The sequence below is a fragment of the Opisthorchis viverrini genome, assembly GCF_000715545.1.
Source record: "Opisthorchis viverrini unplaced genomic scaffold opera_v5_160, whole genome shotgun sequence".
Lineage (NCBI taxonomy): Eukaryota > Metazoa > Platyhelminthes > Trematoda > Opisthorchiida > Opisthorchiidae > Opisthorchis > Opisthorchis viverrini.
The window spans coordinates 976,243-998,490 of NW_008751817.1; the positions used below are offsets into that span (position 1 = coordinate 976,243).

The 22,248-nt window shown below is 45.1% G+C and overlaps 1 protein-coding gene across 1 annotated transcript in view; it reads left to right on the forward strand.

Moving 5' to 3' along the window:
- T265_07183 (hypothetical protein) overlaps positions 1-22,248 on the forward strand; it is a gene marked incomplete at both ends in the record, with an annotated part of 78,487 nt that overhangs the window by 53,076 nt on the left and 3,163 nt on the right. The window contains 4 exons of the mRNA XM_009172634.1: positions 2,547-2,827; positions 5,328-5,376; positions 8,361-8,498; positions 10,113-10,466. Of these exons, the coding sequence (XP_009170898.1) occupies positions 2,547-2,827; positions 5,328-5,376; positions 8,361-8,498; positions 10,113-10,466 (822 nt within the window). The remainder of the gene's footprint in view (positions 1-2,546; positions 2,828-5,327; positions 5,377-8,360; positions 8,499-10,112; positions 10,467-22,248) is intronic.

A 22,248-nucleotide genomic window follows, 5' to 3' on the forward strand; every position in this document is an offset into this window, starting at 1 on the left:
ACTCAGTTGCGCTGGTCACTGCTGTCTTCCTGGATGGGGACTTTGAGGCGGGCCACATCAATGGCTAGAGACCTTGTCAGACACGGCCCAGTCGCGCCCTCAATGGCGCTCGTGCATCAAAGCTATTGCCTTCAATTCATAGCTCCTTTTCCAACCCCTATCACTTGACAGCCCACTGACAGTGCTGAATTTATGCACCAATTTACCAGCTCGCGCGTGCAATGCGCAGCTACCTACCCCCCCCCAATCATCGGTGAACGAAACTGCGACATCTACAACCACTGTACGACGATTACGCGGCTATTACAGCTGACAATGATGATGATGAATATAACGAGATCGGTAACGACACATGCTAAATACTGGCCGAACACTACTTGGTTAGTTCAGTTCAACTATGAATCTCGCTACAACGACCGCTCGCAGGGCCGGTTGGTCCTGAGGTTTGAGCCATATAAAAGATTTCATATCTGAGGGCTAACATTCATTGTTTAAGTTTTGGAGAGACGAGGACGAATTCATCGGAGCCGCTGGTATCAGGATGTTAGGTGCAGGAGTTCGTCGGAGCCGACTGGAGGATGTCACTGTTTAGAGTTGGTTATTGCACTGGTGTCCACGAGCCACATGTTTCGCTACTATTTTACTTCATTATTCTCAAGTAATTCCTGGTTTCCAGCTGGTGCCCAGTGTGAGCAGACCTCAGCCTACTTTTATGACATTGCGCCGTTTAAGACTCATGGCCAGTTAGTATGCACCGTATATATCCTTACCATACTTCAGTTTTATTTTGAGGCTAGGAGTTTCGGTGCGCTGCAACACTGAACAGTAGCAACTGAGGCATTTGTAGTAGCAGTTGGGTTCTTACATCCTTATGGGAATTCATTTCATTTCATTCCATAAACCTATCCTGGTTTCTCAACTTACTGTGTGTATGCGCTGCACCGTACACGCAGAATATCACTCGAAGCTTCTTGTGTCACCCTCAGCTAACCATTTTCTGTTATATAGGGATAATCACCGGTGGGGCTGTGGGATTTGCTCGTTTCAGATGAATGCCAGGAATTCGTTGTAACCGAGGCATTGTTAGTGAATAAAATCCCATTTACGTTCCTTCTTATAATTTAAGATAGAAACGTTGCATGCACTGACGTGGGAATGTCCGCCTTACGAAAAAGTGAGAAGCCGTTCAGTGATCGACATCCTAGAAATTTGGCTGGACAGACTAGTAGTGTCGCTGTAAAGTGTTGGTCCTTGTATTGATGTCTCTTTTAATCAAGGGGACAACAATTAAATTAACTATTCCAAAACTAATATCATGACAAATTCTATCTAGCCGTGTTTGGCCAAAGTACGTGAACTCATTCCGTAAGGTCCGTCCGAGAAACATGGCGGGACCAGAAGTATCCATAAGGAATTTGCCGTTATATGGAGGAGCTTTTGCTGTGCGCACATCCATTTTCGCCTCTACATTCTATTTAAGCGGACCGGTCAAAACTACCTATCGATATCTAGACAACGGCCAGTTTTTGGTAGCACACTGTCAGCTGCGTAGTCCTGTCATTGGAAAAGGTGGAGTTAATGCACTATCAGAAATGTGAGCTTGGGTGCGAGCGTTCATGTACTAGTAACACGGACAGGCACCTGATTTCAGTCGTCGTAGTGGCCAATCCGGGCCAAGCTTCATCGGAATCGCAGCACAAGTAGCCAGCTGAGACGAAGTGGTAACGAAAAGACAGCTGGCCATAGACCACATGAAAGGACGTTTTTCAAAGGTACCGAATACTTCGGGGAAGGTTTCGGGCGTTACTGAAGTATGACTTATATGAATAGTTAGAGCATCAATAGCACGAACACATCAGGAATGACCGAATTACGAAACCAGCAGATGGGACTGGCGAGTAGTTGCATGATCTTCAGGAGGTGTGATGAGTTTTACTTGATGACGGCTCACTTAGTTTAGAGGCAATTTCATTTTGTGACTTATGCATCGTTCATATGTACGCCTGAAGAAGTAACTCTGTTGCCGGTTGCATCAAAGCTACAGAGGTTCCTTAATGATCCCCGCTGACCTATTGGGAGGCTCATTCCTAGTATGAACTAAAGGACTGGATGCTTTTGAATAAAGTCTTTATGGGCAGGAAACCCAATAGCATCAGTGTTTAAGTGCTAACTAAGGGATCACGTTCCAAATGTCCGTTCTCGCACCTAGTGAGCCTCAACAAAGCTGAAGTATCCGAGACTCTTCGTGAGGATCGATCAGTAATTGGAATAAGCCTGAATATCTAGGTTTTTTCCACAAGTCAAACTCAACCCGTCCTGAAACGCCAGGATGTCCTTTGCAGCTACTCCATTTTTACTGGGAACCATCAATAGTATGCATCTCACGAATCTCAAGGGAGTTCGAACGAGTGGTCAAGCCCTCACAACTAGGCTAGCAAGCCGTATCCAATAGTTTAGGTGAGGCTGAACCGTTAGTCTTCTTCACCAACTTAGGGTATTCCCGAAGTACTGTGAACGTCCTTGTTTGTTCTCTCTTCCGTCACTAGGGTATCTGCCCACAGTCGTGTAAACAGCATGACTCCAAGTAACCTCGGCATCGTGTTCGCCCCGTCTGTCATGAGGTCACCGGAAGAGACAGTGGCTGCAATCATGAACACAAAATTCGCTTCCTCTGTTGTTGAACTAATGATTGAACATCATGCCACCTTATTCCCGTCGACTGATGGTGACCTGTTGGATACCCTTCCTATGCCTGTCAAGGATCCCGTTCCAATCGAGCCAGTCTATTCTACTCCTGTACTGGACTCGAAAACGCCTAGCCCACGAGGTATGCTTGTCCTTCGGATATTTTCTTCCACATTTCTGTTCATCTTTGTCAACTTCAGTTTTTTTTTCCGAACGACAGTGACTGAGCTCTCGTTGTTCAGTCATTTACCACATGACTTGCTCGTGAATGTCGATTACCTACATATGACTATGCTTGTGTTTATTATCGATGACGCCAACACGCATGTTTCGAAGTTCATTAAGACGTCTCATTTCAGCCTCTTAGTTATAATGCTTCGTTTTATTCCATAAAACAGTAGCTTGGGCAGTTGTTGATATCCAATACCTGGTATAAGCAATGGATACCTTTTGAACGATTTGAGCTATATTTATTTCGAGCGCGCCCATGACCTTTTGCGTCCTTTCCTTCTCCCCTCGTTAGCAACAAGGAAGACGTGACGTTCTTTTCTTGTGCTTTCATTGGTTCCGGAACCCGTTTCCAGAAACACTACAACGTTTATCCCCATGGGGCTTTATTTGGTGCTGAGTGATTCTCTTCTAGTACTCTTGAGCTTTCAGTTCCTTCCTCACTGTGACACAGCCTCCTGTCTGTGTTATTTCTTTAATTAAAATGTCCTAATGTGTTTCATATGAGCCACCAATGTTCTGATTGGCTTGGCTCCAAAAAGTAACGCTTTTTGCGGTGCTGTCGTTGAGATGGCCATCCCTCCCACAAGGCTAAGTTATTCAGTTGAACATCGTAGATCCTCACGGCCGTCAGGCGATACAGAAATCTACCTATTGAATAAAGTACTCCATTCACAATTGACTTTAAAATGGGGTTACGGTACGACTGGACTAACGGTCACAAATGTCTAGATGATGAATTGTTCAAGGGAACACTCTGAGATGAACTGGTCTTACAGTACAACCAGTCTTTCGGCGTGATGGATTACCTGGGTGTGTCAGTGATATTTGGGAGTGAAGGAACCAGTTGGCTTATTATTGCATTGACTGGGACCTGGGTGAAACGAAGTGTAAAAGTGGATCGAAGGTAGTACGTCAGCTTCACGAGCCGATTCACTGTACTGGAAAGAATAACTCTCATCCGAGAGTACTATTTGGTTATGTTTGCACATACATTAAGTGATGCACATCCAACTAGGTGGTTAGAAAAAATGGTGAGCCGACAGTGCAGTTTATCCAGGCTTTCAATGCAATAAGACGACAGTCACGTCACAGATGGAGTAAACCGATACCATCGTTTGTAGAGAGGTCACCCCATTCGAAGAGTAGTGACACGATGGGAAGGGTTGAAAGTCAGAGTTGAGAGTGGGATGAACGATGTCACCAAGAGATATTGTGCTACGGTCCCGCAATCCAGCTGAGTGGATGGTGAATACCGAACTCAGAGGAACAAATACGAACTACATTCTAGCATCCCGGTAAGCAACAGGACCGAGATACCAGTCTGACAACCGATCTCAGGGCGATTGCTACATGTGACACACGCTTCACACCATCCTACAACACACTGGCTAATGCCACTAAGTGACCGCTGATCGGTCTGAATCAATTAACTGTGTGTACGTACATCCGGAGCGTGATTGCGCGAGCTGATCAAATATGACAGAAACGTGCCAAATGCTTTTTGTTAGGTCACGGTGTTATGTCCTCCCATGGAAAGTCCACTCATACTTCAATCAGTGTTTCTATCGCCCGGCCGCAATAAACAGCTGGTTCGTTAAAATTCGATAATATATCGATTGAAAACACGTGGCAGATGCGTTCTTATGAGCGGTTTGAATCGTCACTGCAATGTTTTGGACACGTGATCTCTTTGCAGCACGGTGACTTACCGCTTTTGTGTGGTGTGTGTGTGTGTGTGTTAATCCATCCCACATAGCGGGGCCTGCGAACAAAGGTCCACGTTAGTTGCATATTTGTCTTCTGAAATTGATATATTTGCTCCAGGCGTTTCACCCACCATACGTACACTGAGGGGCTGATAGTGTTGTCTTCATCCGTGATGAACTTTTGACAACCAACTTGCCAAGCTTAGCGAACATTTCACTCATCGACTAGACAACCCCAGCTGTCAACACTCTACCTAGTATCCATTCACACAGAAACGATGTGTAAGTCGAGATATGAACACTGTTCGCTAGTCGGGAGTGGAGTACAAAGCTTCCTCTTATTGGATGCTGCCCTTACTTTATGTCCGGTGCTTACTCTAACATACAGGTGATAGACTGGTGCAAATAGCCCCAAGGGTTTAGTCCCTCTCTCTCTCTCCACCTATAATCTAATCTAACAGAGCATGCTTTGAGTTGCTTGCAACATTCTCCCAAGTCAGCTCGACTAACAAACATTGAAGCAAGTCTTATTCCTAACAAATCTTTCCAGTGGGTAAACTTCTCATCTGGATTACCGATTATTTGTTTCAAGAAGTGCCTTAATAGTAATTTTTGGTTATCAAGAATAGTTTCCTGTTTAAGCCAACTTTCTTCTGTATTCGCTTTACCTGATTAGCTTCCGGTTACTTTCTAACAAATTTTCAGAGGCAAGGCTTTCCGACTTGGGTTTGTACCGGTCTGCGAAAACAGACAAGTGAGTTCCACAACTTATGTAGCCATCTGTTCTGTTCATTGAGGTTGTTCGGATATTAATATCTTACGCACGAGGTATGCCTTGAATTCAGAGATGGCAGGCACTGAACTGGTAGCGCCGGGATTTACACCTCGCACGTCTGACATCCCAAGCGAACATGTTATCGCCACTCCACAAACACACTCCGAACGCACTTGAACTACTACGTCTGAACATGTGAACATGTTCCCTCTTGAGCGATACTATTGGCTCATAATACTCGTTCCTCGAGGACATCGGGTGAAAAACCAACGAAAAGACAGTTTTCGTAGCCTTGATATGAAACCTCCGCCAAAGGGATACATCAGATATGTAAATAGTTTCCCATTGACTCTGATCTTTTCCCTTTCTCTCGTATAAGCAACCTTCGTCGAGAAAACACAGTGAAAAACAAATTTCACATTCCGAATTTTCCGATTTGGTGAGACCCCTTGCACAGTCCACTAGCAATCGGTTAGGAACTACGTCGACCTCACCGAGGTACAATCAAATGGGAACAAAACAACGGCCATATGAGCGAATGGCAGTCGAGTATCTGACCGTTGCACAATTTCGCTCGGCATCTGAAGTCAAATACAGTAAATTCTATTTAGCCCAAACGGGTTGAGACAGGATAAGTGTTTTCAGTCTGGGGTTGCATACACCAGTTATTTGACATGTGCTACGAAGGCTCATCCACGAAACTGTCTGTCTCGTATAAAAAAGATTGTCGTTCAAAAAGGAACATGTATTCGCAGACATCAGACAAAGATTGCCAGCTACCCTGAATCGTATGTATCCCACCACACAGCTACAGATGACTAATTTCACACTATCTCTTGTATTCCAAGTCGCTAACCACACGGGTTCGGTATTTTCGCTTCCAATCTCATCCATCACTCCACATTCAGCTTCGGTGACACAAGCACAACAGATCGATTTTTTCCTTAAAGACTGATGAGGCACATTCCAAAGGATCTGATACTCACGGCTAGACATCAATCATTAAACCGTCATTCACCGACAATGCGACGTAATCAGTAGGAAATGCTTTAATTACAGGTCACTCAGTTGGTCTCATTCGTTCATTGAAAATTCCCGTAGACGAAGATGCTCTAGGACAGTAGCATCCAGCATGGTGATACTGTGTTGTATCGTGGGTGGCCGTCTATTGGTCACGCCTGCACTGAGCCCGCCAGACTAAGCGACAAGGGGAAGACAGTGAACTAGGGACACGGCTGTGTTGTCAGGACAAAAAGTACGCAGCTTATGTGTAAATGGCCAAATATGGTCGTTCACTTGTTCGTTCTCTACAGCAAATGGCGGTGTTCCGGTGTGCAGTCCCACTGCACTGATCTTATGTTGCTAAGCCGTGTTTGGTGAGCTCCGCCAACGCACCTGCTTTCCGAACATGTCGTACAGATGGTGACCTTGGGGAATGCGTCAATCTCTGCGCGTGTACTCTTTCCATGTCTGGACGCGTCCTGACGTACCGATTAACATGGGACCACAGATTTAGTAAGCAAGGCATTTGCCTGTCATCGCATTGTTCTCGAACCACCCACCCTGCTTTTCCATGTATGTTTACCTATCTTCTCCATAGATGTCTGTGCCTTTTTGTAGCATATTATGGTTATGGCAGCCATAATATAATTCAGAAGGTATGTGCACTAATAGTTGTTTTTTCTATGGTGGTGAGTTGCAACACGTATAAAAATAAGTGCAATGCGAAATGTGGAGCAAATCAAAAGAGGAACTCATCGCTTGTAAGAGTTTCTTGGTGAAAGCACGAACGGCGGCCACGTGTTTTCTCTGCACTATAGCTGCTACACGTTTGCCGTAATTGTCCGTGGACTTGTGGGAGTGGTTGACCTCCTGCTCCCTGCGCGCGCGTGCGAGTCTGTGTGTTGATTGTGCTCGGTTTTCCTACATGTAGGAGTACATGCTTGTGACAGCACATGACTTGTTACCACGCTTATTAGACGGTACAGACAGTCAGTGCCAGAGAGCCACCTCTGTGTGACGTGGTTTGTGAGTGTAGAAAAAATGATCCAGTGAGCGACTGTGAGCTGAATGTTCAAGCATGTGGGTCAAGGGATAGCTACAAGCACGGTCTGGCATCAGCTGATTAATGTGCCAGTTCGGCGACCTCAATTCAGAAGTCGAACCTTGTCACTGAGTCTTAATAAATGGTCCAAATGTTCGAACTAGTCTGTGCATAGAGAAAGCGAGTGGGTTGAGAAAAATATGCTTGCATTCTGCCGAACGGTGACGAAACTAACAGGCCTCCGGATAGCGGGAGTCGGCTGAGGTGAGGAGGTGTACTGAAACTCGTTACACAGATATTATGACGAATAGCATTTTTCTTGTCATGAGCTCGTCATTACTTTTTTGTGGCGAGTGCTCATTTGAAATCTTCTAGTGCTCAGAAGCTCGTCTGGGGTTTGACCAACGGTTGTCGAGATCACCATGGTAGCTTTCTGTTAACGGAGCCGATGATATCACTCATATTTCTCTCAGGTTCAGTTCCACCGATCCTTCTTGTTAGTTGAAAAAATATTAGAATTCAGGTGCTTAATGTGCTCTCAAGGGCCCATGGAAAGTCTTCTATAACCACTTGTAATCCAAGCTATAAAATCATCTTGATTTGCTCAGATATACCGATTGGATGACCTGGTTCCAGAGACCTCTATTTCGTTCCTTCAGGTAAGCATAGCATGGGTGTCTTATCTGGAACGCGCAAACTTCATGATCATCGCTATAACCCATGCTGCTCATCGCTTTATCGGTTGTTTCTTTGTCACATGGGAACAAAAGAGAGTGTGCGACATTCGAGCGTGATGACATCATCGTTATTTTTATTGTTGTGGAGTGCTAACAAACTGCTGCGTTAGTAAATCTCTCCATTGAGCTTGGATTTGTACATATTTCAGTTAATCTTTAATGCCTATTTCCCCAACCTATAGCGCAACAAGCATTCTAGCAACAGTTCAACATCAGCCCGTTGTTGGTGATCCCACTCCGAACCCAAATAAAGCTGCTGGTGACCTGCTAGGTCCCAGTGAGGATCTCCCTCCCCGACCGCCTGTTCCTCCCCGGCTTGGGTAAGTTCTTCAGACAAGACACTTCATTTCGGTGTTTGCGCTTTTATTGGAATGGAGGTCATGCAGTTTTGTGCTTTGGGAGAAGCCTCAAGGCAACCTAGACTTTTCGTTCGAACGACTGACGGGAAATGCCGGCCTATTGAACCAAGCCCGGATATATGGATTTTTGCCTCGATCTGGATTAACTGGTAGGATCAGAGTAAATGCGTTTTTCTGTGGTCATCTGCTACCTCGTTGCCTGCTTGGCATCATAAAAGAACGCACCAGGGACGAACTTGTTATGTTGTTACCGGTGAAAGACTCGATGACAATGACCGATCTGGATGGTTACATGGGCATCAAGAGTTTTGTTGTGTACTACGGCTGTCTCTCGATGAGGAGACTATCTCGAGAAACTGACTAAAGCTCAGCTCCCCTTCCATTGAAATACCTCTCAAGGGGTCAGCTACCGGTGGTCAGATTAGTCAACTCTGGCGATACTGTTAGATACTGTTACTCTTGGCGGTGATAATGATGCTGACTGGAAGTAGTCTCTCCGGGTTGAGGCAACTCAGCCTCATCCTAATCTGGGATCTTAGTTCATCGATTGATTAGACAAAACTTCACGAACCATTAGTGACGAAATGACAAAGGTGAGTTAAGAGCCCTAGCAAAAAGTCAAAAAGTTAGTTCCAGGTCAGACATCCGCTGGAACTCGAGATTTTCCTTAGCTAATCATTCGAGTTTTCGATAGAGATTTCGTCGTGCCAGTCTGCGCTGAAAAGTCGAGAAGCAACATCTGTTTCATATTTGTTGAGAATCATCAACAGTGCCCGACTCAAATGCTCGAACCCGCGATATTCCGACCAGTGTTTGAACACAACTGTTTGGCCATCAGCGGATGATAAGCAGTGTGACTAGCTCTCACTTGGACAGGACATGGCGCCAGTCATCCTTCAGTAACCACATCATCTGGTTACGTAATAGTGAGCCAGAAGGTTGCAGGCTTGAAGCTTTGTGCGTTTCGTAAGGTGCTTTTTGCTGACGATTTCCAACAAGGATGTAACGGCTGTACAATGTTTCTCGCCTTCTCGGCATACAGCCGCTTCACTGACAGGATGAAATCTAAATTGCGACAACACACAGTGCAGTGGATGGAAACATGGTAACGGTTCACCAATTTATGCTCATTTTAGGTGCGCTCTGCCCGCTGTTTAACCAGAAGCGGCGGAACTTGTTAGCGAACAGATGTAATCACCCGCATCGGTCGTTTTCCAGGGTGTGTTGCTCACACTTTGGTCGGAGGTTGAAAACCAGATAAATATCAGTTACTTTTTGCGGAATACGAATGCTCGCGCAACCTAGTTGTCTTACTGGATGGTCAACTAATCTGTGCACTTGACTAACAAGGGAACATCCTGTAGCTGGACAGAAATTGTCACGAATTTTACTGTTTCCACTTCATCTTGAGACCGGCTGGAAGGAACCTGGGAATAGTCAAGTTGGGTAATTCCAAAAACAGCCATTAGAGGTCTGCAGAACTGGGGGCTCCGTTTTTCTGGTTTATTTCAAGTATCAAATCAGCCTTGTACGCTACTATTTTTGGTCCCTGTAAATTTTACCTACATTATCCAGTCCCCACAGATCTTTTCAGCGTCAAGATAGCTTCCCGCTTCCTCCCAGTCTAACTTCTCCTCGTCGACGCCAGTCGGAACAGAATAAGCGAGTTCTTCCATTGCGTCCTTCGGAGCTATCCCATCCACAAGTAGCAAATGACGGTGTGGACCGCCCTAATATGGGACAGCTTATATCCAGTGATAATAACTCTCGCGAGGAACCTGACAAGATGGGAGATTTACCACCAAGGGTTCCTGGCAAAATTCAGCGGGCACATGGCCAATCTGCTGTTGGTTTTCCCAACGTACTCAGTCTAGCCTCCGCCTTCAATCATCAACCGTCTATTCCTCCCCAGCCACCCATTCGTAAGAGGTTAGTTTGTGGTGCCTTTAAACTCATTTTCCTTGAATTGTCTCGTCATTTTTCCCTCCAGTTCCCATATGAGATCCGAAACAATCATGCTGGGAGTTTTTTTACCATAAGCATTGAGTGTTAATTGAACTGGTGTTAGCGCGTCACCCTTTGTGGTTTCTTGCTTTCCAGATTAGCGCACTCTGTGACCCAAAGCAACACCAAACTTGTACATTCGAATTGCAAGCAAGAGGCAGTGAATCAATTCAGAACTTTGAGGTCGTTTTTCGGCTCTGTTACCCTTTTGTATTCTATGCCAAAGCTGTTCTCTGTGGTCAGTCAAGTAGCTATTTCTCACATGCCCTCTATGACTGCCACACTACGGTATGTAGTTTTCGGGAGTGTCAGTTGACCAACCAAAACATCAATTAAAAGGATCGACCGTGCAACTACCCTCAGTTTAGTTGATTGGCACGGAATGTTGGTTGAATATTTTCTATACCCCTATTCAAATTCTCCTCTGGCCTATTCCCCTCAGATTAACGTAATGTGCTTATTTGAACAGATCCGGGATCTAGCGGTGTGTTGTGATGAATGGACCCTCAAGGCGATGTAGAACGCCTTTGAAAGAGGTTATTTACCGTGCAGCACGCTCGTGCCACGCCTGTGCTGGCGCTGAGGTTCATTTCAGGGTGTCATTCCGTGAATGAAGATTTGTAAATAGTACAGCGATAGGTTTTGCCACTGCCATCGGTTTAATGGCGTTCAGTATAACGGCACTGCATTTGAATTAATACTGATGGCTGTAGCTACACTTATTACACATTTTAAAGGCCTTCTCTCCCGTTTAATTGACTGGTCTTCACCTGTTTACTCGTGATGACTCATACGACACTCCATAGAATCTTGTAAACTGAAAACGCAATACTCCTCTGTTAATTACATGGCCATGTCGATGTTGGAAGCGGCTTGAGGTCAACCCAAGATTGAACATTTGTCTTGCCCCCACCAGATTGATGGCTGTTTTCGCCTGGTCCGACGACGGAGGATTGTGTGATCATTCAGAAATAGTGAATGCAATTACACCAACAATTGTGACAGATCGGCGGTGCTAGAGCGACGGGTTAGGGGGATAAACCCACCTTCGGGTTTTCATTATGTGCAGCCCAAAGTGTTTGTCCGTTCCCCGTACCTTACTTAAAACAACGAGAGTGCGTAATGTCAGGGTTGTTTTCAGAGCAGTATTTGTAAAATACGACTGACCCCGGGGACGTTGAAGTAATTTGACGGGTTAGATTAATCAAAACGACTAAGAATGTAATCAATATATTAGGTTTTGTGAACAAAACACTAATCGGGTGTCGCGTGAAACCGGATACTGGAAGTGAATTCATCCACACTGCTTCCTCACAATAGCGAATCAAAATCTAAAGTCCGGTTAGAAACACTTGTGTAGATGGCGAATGGATTAACCCAATCCATGATGGATATAGGGCGTGAACGAATATAAAATGGTTTTATGGAAGGCTGAATGCATTTCTTCATCAAACCGCTATTCCATGTATTCTTTTGGGCGTGACCTTGGGCTTTGGCTGTCTTCTTGGCGCATGTATCGATTGTTACTTGTTCAGACCATTCAGCCTTACTCTTTGGTATTATGTTGCTTCTATTCCCCGAAAGTCTGAGACTTAAGGTTTATTGTTTTTTTCGCCTGTTAACGGTACTTCGTAAAAGGTAATTTCCCATGCGTGTCTTTTAATTGGAATCTTGGAAAGCGTATCACGGCATCCGGAGTAGTGATATTGCACTGGCGTTCAACTTTTCTCAAGAAATAGGGCTCAGCATCTTGTTAGTGGGGAAACTACTAGCATGATAAGGATTGACCTTCAGGCAATGCACAGCACTAAGATTTATTCGGTGACCATGCCAAGCAGTGTCCTGTTAACGTACTTCGTAAAAGGTAATTTCCCATGCGTGTCTTTTAATTGGAATCTTGGAAAGCGTATCACGGCATCCGGAGTAGTGATATTGCACTGGCGTTCAACTTTTCTCAAGAAATAGGGCTCAGCATCTTGTTAGTGGGGAAACTACTAGCATGATAAGGATTGACCTTCAGGCAATGCACAGCACTAAGATTTATTCGGTGACCATGCCAAGCAGTGTGCTGTTTTCGCTATTCACTGAGATACCAAGTTATATATCCATATTCTCAATCGATTCGGTCAAGATAGTCTTTCTTATTGCAATGACAAGGAATGCAGTTAGATGTCTCTAGCAAATGTGGCGACGAATGAATTTTTCACAGTTACATATCAATACCGGATGAATGATGATAGCAAAAAAACAAGAAGTATCAGACTCAGGAGACGTCCTCCCGTAGACTTTCAGTGAACACTACTCATATCTAGCGCTCATTTCAATACCTGTGGTTGTTTAGACCGTTTTTGTGATAAACAATGGATTTATTGGCGTTGTGTCCGAACGGAATGAGCCACTTGAAGCCTGATGATAACTGAAGTAGAACACCAACGTTGGATATAGTTGCATGATAGCTTGAAAGAAATCGAGTGAATGAAAACAGAAATACTATGATTTTAACAGCGTAAATGACTCACTACATAATATGATACACTACACTGCATTATGTTTTATATTCTAAGAGTCCGGACCCATATAATGTCTCATGAATATCCTGTGGTTTGCGTTGCTGCAATTGCTTTGATTTATCCTTCTCCCTGGGTAAGGAGAGACCACTCCTCAGAACAAACGGGTTTTATTTGAACCTTTGAGATCGTGTCTGTAGTTATGACAACAAGCTTCGTTACAGGTTGAATTTGTTAAAGCTACGATCGCTCTCACAAAAGTCGAAAGGCCCTTGTAGTGTCGTCGTGGGGTAATCGGTTATTCCCTTTCCTTGTTGTGCGTGATTGTCGAAGCGTCGGCACGGCTAGTGCTTGTTCTCGAAGTCACGAAAGATAACGTCATAGTGTATCGTTCCCTTGAATGACACGCAGCATTGCGATTCCCCAAAAAACCGCATCTCACCAAAACAAGAACCTATCCCTGTCGCCAAAGTGTTACGTATCCGAACGAATACGATCAATGACTATACGCGACTTGAGAACGAACACACAAATCCTCAGCTGTTACGTGATTTCAGCCAATCCTGGCGCAGAGAGTAGAAAATTGGACCTTTGGAGTAGAGCTTTTATTGCCTCAACCGAAGGCAAAGTAGGGCGGGAGCATCGTCGAATATATATTTTATTTTGAGCGAAATAATGTGCAATATGGCGTAGAATGTGCGAAATTTAAAAGTTCAAATTTTTACAATATAAATTCGGCAATAATTTGACAAGTAAACCGGTTCGGGGTTACTGATATCCCCAACACCTCCCCTCAAAGGAAGAGTCAGTAATGGGCCTCTATGAGAACAGTCTGGAACGGGGCCGTTTGAAGTCGGCGGCGATTGGTTCATCTTTGGTGAAGGTTTGTGTCTTAGGCTGGTGCGTTCCGTGTCGTCTCTGGCTGCGTCGCATCAGACCTGATCGCCTGTGGTTCAAAAGTCTCGAGAATAGCGTCTGGTGCTGTGGTGTTTCCGGAAGATGGAGTGGACGAAGTTGATTCTGGTCTCGCGTTCAGGTGTCCTGGTCAACAGAGACGCTCCCGCGTTTCCGCAAGACGTACGCCTGAATGCAGGGGCGCATCTTAGCGGATACTGTCGCACAAAAGCATGTGCACCCACTTCAAATCGGAGTATCTTTGTCTTCCCTATCGGCCGGGGACGAGCTGTCAGTGCGAGAGAGATAGCCGAGCTGACAGTCCAGGATTTTCGGTCCACGAGTGCTTCAGCAGGTGATTTCCGGTCTTCCAAAGAGTCGTTCAGAATGGTCCGGTAGAACAGAATAAATCTATGGAGAACTTCGATGGATGGCCCATCCTCTCGAGATTTGAGCAGCACTCGCTTCAACGTATCGACGAAACGTTCTGCCTGACAGTTTGACTGCGAGTGGTACAGTGGCAAACGGACATGCGCGATGGCATTTCTCCGATAGAATGCTTGTAAGCAGCTGGAGCTGTACTGTGATCCACTATCCGACACTAAAGTTTCCGACGGGCCATGCTGGCTGAGAACAGCATGAGACAGCTGACACGGGACTCGCACGGTGTGATCGTTTGCGGGATAACCGGCATAGTTCCTGGCCATTTGAGGAAAGGGTTGACCAAGATGAGATATGTTACACCATCCATTGGACCAACGTAGTCGACGTGCACTCGGGACCGGGGTCATTGGGGTCGAGGCCAGGTAATAAGCTGCAAATATGGAGGATTTCTCGCGGCTTGTTGACAGTTCGAGTGGTCTCTGGCGTAGCTTGAGATGTCGCGATCCATGTGCGGCCAGTGACCATATAGGATTCGATCTCTAGAGCTGGATTGGATTGATGTGCTTCAGCTGTTCGAGAAACTCTTCAATACCGTTTGTAACGCAACAGCTGCAGGTGCCTGCAGTACATTCCCGGCAACACCACATCCTGACATTTCTGCGGTCGCTACAGTTACAATCAAACCGGAGACCAGTCGGAGCACACGCCACACAGCGGCTGTTCAGCTCTCCACACCCGATGCCGACAGCCGTCTCACTACGGTCTGTTTTGACGAATCCTACCGACAACCTGCAACATTGCACCTACAACTCTCACCCTTCAATCCATACACCCATGAGCATGCGGGACGTTCCACTGCTATCAGGAAAGTCACGAGGCAGAGAGTGGTAAAAGTGGTACGTGGAGGCCAGATGCTGATTCGGGGATATCGTGAGTGATGTTCACAGTAGACACCTGGTCGAGTACTATGTGGGGCCCACGGCACAAGTTAGATTCCAAGAGTGTGCGCGTCAGACAGCAGATTCTAGCTCCGCTATCTAACCACTCCGCAAGAAAAACAGCTGTGATGTGACTCCGATTTGTAGGGCACTGCCAGAAGCCACTGCACCAGAGCCTAGTTCAGCATGTTTTCTGTCCCAGGAACGGACCAACTACAGACAGCACCTCTCCGAGCAATCGCAAGTCAACTCGAAACAGCAATCGGACGCACAGCGTCCTCAAGGGAGACGTTTCCGGAGACGAGCTGCCCTAAACAGTCGAGTTTCATACCGATTAAACGGGCGCATGATGTACGAGCTACGGAGCTAACGAAGACGTGTCCTTATTGGTCAGAATGTTAGCCAGTCAGGATAGCACTTAGAGCTCGGCACTTTTCAACCCCTTACGCAGATTCTAACGTGACTTTGTGAGGCATTCTGAGTTAACCCCATAAATACAGTTGTAATAGTTCACCTTTCTCTGTGGAGACCTACCTTAAGCTACCATGTCTCTTGATATACCACTGTAGGCGGAATACCCATCCAAAGACCCACATAGGAATTATACCACTGTTCTCAAGCCACACCACTTGTGTTGTACCTGGACTCAAATTTTACTGATTTCGCGAGATACATTCATGTGAACTTTGACTTTACAATGGGGACAACTTAATCCAGCTGAATCTCTCATTTATGACGTGCTTCTGCGTGTTCTGTACAAAGGCTGCCTCAAGTGTCAGTTGGCACAATATTCGGATGATCGTAGTATATTTTCTCGCTGGACACTACTCATAAGGTTGCTGAAAACGCCTTGATAACTGACGGCAGTTCCACTCTCCATATTAGTTGGAGTTCAGTTGAGTCTCCCGTAAGACTAGATTGGTGTACAAATGTGCGTACTTCGCAAGAGATAGGTTCCATGACCTCTGCCTGGTCACCAACGCTCCTGGGCTGCAATACGCCATGGTCTCTAGTATGTTCATGTCATGTCTAAAAACTCTCGTGCAGACCAGACCAAGTCGCCAGTTAGGTCTAACAATCGGTCGATAGTGGGAAGGATCCGATAACAGTATTGTAGAATAACAACTTGAAAAAGTTTGGTTTTTGCGATGTGTTATTTACACCTTCCTACGGACAAACCCTCCAGCCCTCGTCTCTGTAGTTCAATATGAGTTTGGATGGATTTCGGTACCAGTGGTTCCAAAAACCCTTTGTTGGTCGTGTGGGTGGGGCTACCTGGCTTCATGTCTACCGGAGTTATTCACGCGTGTGTGCAAAAAATAGTGAATGGAATTCCATCGCCCGTGCTGCTTTTGACGGCCTTTTTTTGATTCCTGCTAGGTGGATAATGAATAACAAAATACCATCATCCGGTTGTTCAGTCTGCGTTTTAGGCGTGGGTAGTTCATAAGTTTTTCCTCATACTGTTGAAAGGTCCTAAAATGCTCACTTACGGCTGGTCCCAGTGGTCGTTTTTGGGGTCCCAAGTGTATTTTCTCATTTGTTCAGGAGGACGTAATTCAGATAAATCTGCCTTTCCAGACAGAGCTTTTGTGTATGTCACTATGACACTCTAGTCCAATTCCGAAAAAAGTGTAATGGTGTCCGTATTAGAGAGGTGGTTGGATTCCGGAAAGGTGAGCGCTCATATTTTAGTATTGTGGGACAGTTGTTGCACAGTGGTCCGTAAACCATTACCGAGTTTTATCTTAAGGAGTTTTGCTAAGAGTATCTGTTCTTGTGATTCGTTTGTATGCGCGTGTTCACCGAGTGATGCCCCTGTTCACTGACCGTGTGAGCCTGCATGAGTCCTTATCAATGCGCCAACCTGCAGCTGGTCTCCACTTGAGGTATTGTTGATTTCACTTTTCGGATCACTAAGTCCTGTCTGATTCAGTGTTCGTTCCGTCCATTACTCACTGGCTCTGACAAATATAAGCCGACACTTGTCTGTGAAAGACACTCCTGTAGTACAGGGCAACACTGTGTCGGATTTTGTACGCGTTGTACATTTTTACGTTTACAGTTTTTTACAAATGTGTTATACAAATGTAAGTGCACACACACTGTTCACTTATCAGTAATGAGGGAAGTGAATTGGAACTAATTCCTCAGGCCAGCTCGCGCTAAGGTCGTTGTCCAAAGCCAGCTGCTCATTAACTATGTTTCGTGAATTCAACAGAGATTTTTCAGTTATCATCGTGTGTCGAATTGAACAACAGCTGTTCAGACCGACAGATATGATGTTGGGTCTACATGAAGATCTACTTCACTGCTTAGTCAACTGTGACTACTTACGGTCACGAAACTGTGTAGAGAACCATAAAAGACTAGTTCAACAGGGTTACACATGCCTCCATCTTTTAAATCCAATGACTTTCTTTTCTACTAGACTGTTCGTTACCTGATGGGTCTAACTGAATTTAGTTCATCCACTCCGCTCATTATCTTTTTCAGCGTGCGTTTCAGTATATTCCGGTCGCTCCGTACTCTCAGTTATCATTTTTCTTTACTCATGTATGTATATCCTGATGTGATTTGGTTGGTGGGTGGGTGTGCATTTTCTATTCGCTTTCACTTTCGTGCTCTTTTTCTCATTGTAACGTCGTGCACTAAATCCATGTTGCTGACCAGGCTAGGGTCATTAGTCGTTCCAATTTCCATCTCTAAACTCCCCGAAACATCCTGACATTCCTGGGTCATTTCCACGTCTCCTGGTGCACCCTTCCGAAGAACGATATGTTTTTTTTTCAAAATCAGGTATTATCTAATTAGTCATACTTTGTATGGACTATTGTGTCGGTTCCATCCTATCGAAAGGCAATGTTTTATTTTTACAAGCGATAGTTTATTCTCCTGCTTGAGACTAGAAACTGCGCGTCGCACATTTTTAATAGCATATTTTACCAGGTAAAAAAAGCCGGTGCTGCATTCTGTTTGGTTCGTGTTTCCCTCGTTGTCATAGCCCACATTCCTTCCATAATGTGAAATTCCACTAACTTTATTCACCCTTAACATTTGTCTTTGCGCAAATGGATTTTTTTGGGTTACAACGGTGTTGGTTTTAGGCAGGGTTCTAAACACAGAAAACGCGTGGCACACATCTTTTAGCAAAATTTCAAGCCGCAGTGCGTTTAATGATCACTCCAGAATCAACCCAACGAGGTCAAACTTAAGAGAAATATAACCTAAACTGGATCTTAGCTTGATTCAAAACATTTTGTGCGTTTAATCCCCTCTCTCCGTCCTACGAGTAATCTGATTATAATTTTTCTCTTAAAGATTAGGAAATTCTGGTATATTGGATGGTCTATCGCAGGGCTGGCAACCGTGATCTGGTTACAGGTCAGTGTTGTCAGTCAGTACTGTTTATGGTCGTCTCCTGATAAACACTTCATCCTTAGGGAGCACCGCGACTTTGATGCGGCCACTGTGGTTGATCTGTTGAAGTTTCTTCCGAGACGAAGGCCTTTCATCGAAGCAGTTACTTTTGATTGGCCGCTGACGGTCACGTTCACGTACGGACTGATGTCGCGATATTAGTGATAAAGATGTGGTCGGGCCACACTAGTCTTTATTAGGATTCATTGTATGAGTGTAGAGTAATTGGTAATGCAACCCTTTGATTAGCAGCTCCAGGCTGCAAACCTTTGGGCTCACCGAACTGTCCACACAGCAGCAGCGACTGCCCAACTGTGTGATCCATTGTTCTTCGTGTTTGAAGACTTAATGAGTTCTCTTCGAAGTATTATGATTGCAGTTAGCGGGGACAAGTGTGTAGAAAACATGTTTCACTATTTTTTACCGAGCAAGTCTCGCGGTGACGAACTCTATGTTACGCTGAACTTGTGTTCCGATCCCGATGGGTTGATTGTAACAGGGTTTTACTGTGTGCTTCAGTCCTCCCTCGGTGATACACCAAAAAGCAGTCATGTTGGGATGCATTTTTTGTTGAGTTGATCAACGACTGTTTGAGCACGAACAGTGTAACACCAAAACTGCACAATTTTCAGTTTCACTTAACATCCTATTAGCAGATAGTCTCAGAATTCCGATTTGGTAGTTCACGTTTTGTTTTGCGAGTCCCTGTTGTCCAGTGTTCTACTTTTTAGCACTCTATTAGTTCCGCCTGATGGAGGCCATTGTTTTAGGCTTAGCTGTCCTTCAGAGCTGTGTTAAAATACCTGACTCCGTCGTATTCCTGGAAGACACTTTTTTACTAGGATCTAGGATGTTACTAGTCGAAGTTGACCACTTTTTTCATTGAGTACCTGTGCACTTAATCAGATGTAGTTTACTTTTTGAGAGTAAGATATCTTTGTTGGACCTTCCGATTCTTATCTCCACTACAGTGTGGCGAGTTAGGGCAGAATGTACTTGCACGGCGAAAAACGAGGTGCTGTTCATAGGGTTTTATCGGTTTTCAATTTGTTGTCTCCTCGCCTCAGACATTGCATATTGTTTACTCGACGGTGTGTATGTCATGGTTTAACTTCATTTGCTTCTGTCAGATTATCGCTGATGCATCTCGTTCGCTGCTGTGGACACTCGGCCAGAACTTCAACAGTAAGACCCTCTCTTCCGAGAGTGCCACTCGTTCACTCACCGGATAGGCCATGCACTGTGTGAAGACTCAGTCAGTCTGCGCATCACCCGTAACCCACGCGCTTATTCAGCTTAATTGCTTAACAGTTGGCCTATCGAGGTCATCTGAATTGGTGGGAAGGCTGTCCTGACACGCCACCTTAGCTTCAAGTAACTGGTTTATAAAAAAACGAGCCTGATCGGTTGATTGGTTTGAAGATTTTTTATTTAGGAGCAAACATCTGGCCACAAGCTTCCAGACGTAACCACCCACTAACGGAGAAGCTTTTAACCCTGAGCGCACCGGTGCTTCGGTAGCCTCTTTCTAGAGGCTTTTCACCGATCGTAAAGAATGCACTTACCATCAATCCAAATCACCACCATTGTGCGCCATATCTACTTGGCCTCAGACATTACCGACCGCACACTTCGCATTGTAGTCAGTGGGGGCCTGTGGTTCGGACATCAAGCTCAGTGCTATAACTTCGCCTTCTACTGAGTTTAAAGAGTACTTCTTGCGTGCATTTGTCGACCATAAAAATGGTCATTATATCGCCTTGCATGCGTACCATTTGGGGACGGAATCATGTTGTTCTGCACGCACAAAGCATGCACACAAACACACACTCGCACGCTGACCGGCAACGCAAGGCTTGCATGGAATCCTGCGAACCTACCCACAGTACACTACTCTCTCACACAAGGATACATCTTTGGAGGTCTCAAAATGCCTCGGTGGTAAGCTTTCCACTTCGGACAGGTGTTTATTATATGTTCACCCTGACCCCAGTTGGTTAGCAGAAACTTGGTTGCCTTTGGACATTTTCAGTAGTTTTTGTCGGTGGGGTGAAGCCTGTCACTTCGGTTCGGCCGAATACATCGGATATTCTGTATGCTTGACACACCTGGGAGCAGATGCTTCATTGATCAAGTACATTGACTGGACAGTTCGATTATATTTTAGAATTTCGTTTGGAATGCTGATAGACTTGGTTTCTACTCTGGGTAATACGGCAACAACACACGTGCTTTTACAGTTGGACCGACGGGTGGCGACGCGAATCTCCCATATAATGACCAGAAGCAAATTTTCGTTGGCTGGTTCAACAACCGTGTCAGGTATTGACGACCGCGATCTGCCTGATAATAGCAATAAAAGTCGATCATACACCCCTAATGTGGTCGCAGCACGACTCATTTCCCGCGTTTTCATGTTGATGTCTCGAAATCTGTGCTGGAACACTGCAGTATCACTTACTGTATCAAATGGTTGATATTCCCAAGGAAGCGCAGAAGTGGTAGGACAACGCAATGGAGTTTGAGGATGCATCCGTTCTGTTCACGTGTGCGGGTTTTTCCGAGTTCATGCGCTCATACAGGTATGGCAGTGCATACAAGACAAAAATTTAAGGAACTTTAAATGAAAAGTTGGGGTCAGTTTTCAATGTTCGCGGTCGCCTGACTGGTTTTGATTTCTAAGACAGATTGCTCCTCACCTCCCATTTTTGTGATTTTGTTAAATCTCTTGGTGGCTTTTACGAAATCATTGCTCAAAACCCCCATGCTGAAAACTAGACTTTGACTTCTGGTTGATATATTCCGGTAGAGTCTCTCACCATGCGTCACAGCATTGAAGGAATCGATCTCAAGCCTATTGGGACGGTGTCCGAAACCTTTTGGAGAACGAATACACGCTTAGTACAGCTCATTTCAGGTGTTTGACCTAGAGACCTGTACGTGAAGTGCAGTATTTTGCAATTTGCTCATATTTTCATGAACCTCTTCCATAGGGAAACGATTCCCGTCGCCAATATGGCTATGCTATGGGGTTCATCTAAAATATACGATTTCGCGTATTCGTTGACAGAGGTAGTACGTTTAACTCAACTGTTTTCGGGATGGATATTCATTCTCATGAACAGGGAAATTCCTGGTCTGGGAAATGTTACTTTGTATCATCCAAAAAATTCAACATAAGTGATCAGGCCGCTCATTTCTTTGGGGCTCTTCGTTTTGCATTCTTTTGTGATACAAAAAACCATACTTAGTCCATAAGGAAGCCGGGTGCAGCACATTCAGTTTCCTGGAAACATCACAAATGAGAGATTCAGCTGGATTCCAGGTGAGTCTCTCGCAAAATCGAATTTGCTTGCAAATGAAGGTATTTTTCTAAGTTCGTTCAATTTGGTTTTGAATAGAACGTAAGGTTGACGGAAACTCGGGGACTGCGCCTACCTGCGCCTACCCCAAGGAGGGCGAAACCGGTCGTGGGCTGTCGACGAATTTTCAGCAACCTTATGAGTAGTGCATTACGTACCTAGTCCGTTTTCCTCTACTTGGGAATTCACTGTTTAAAGGATC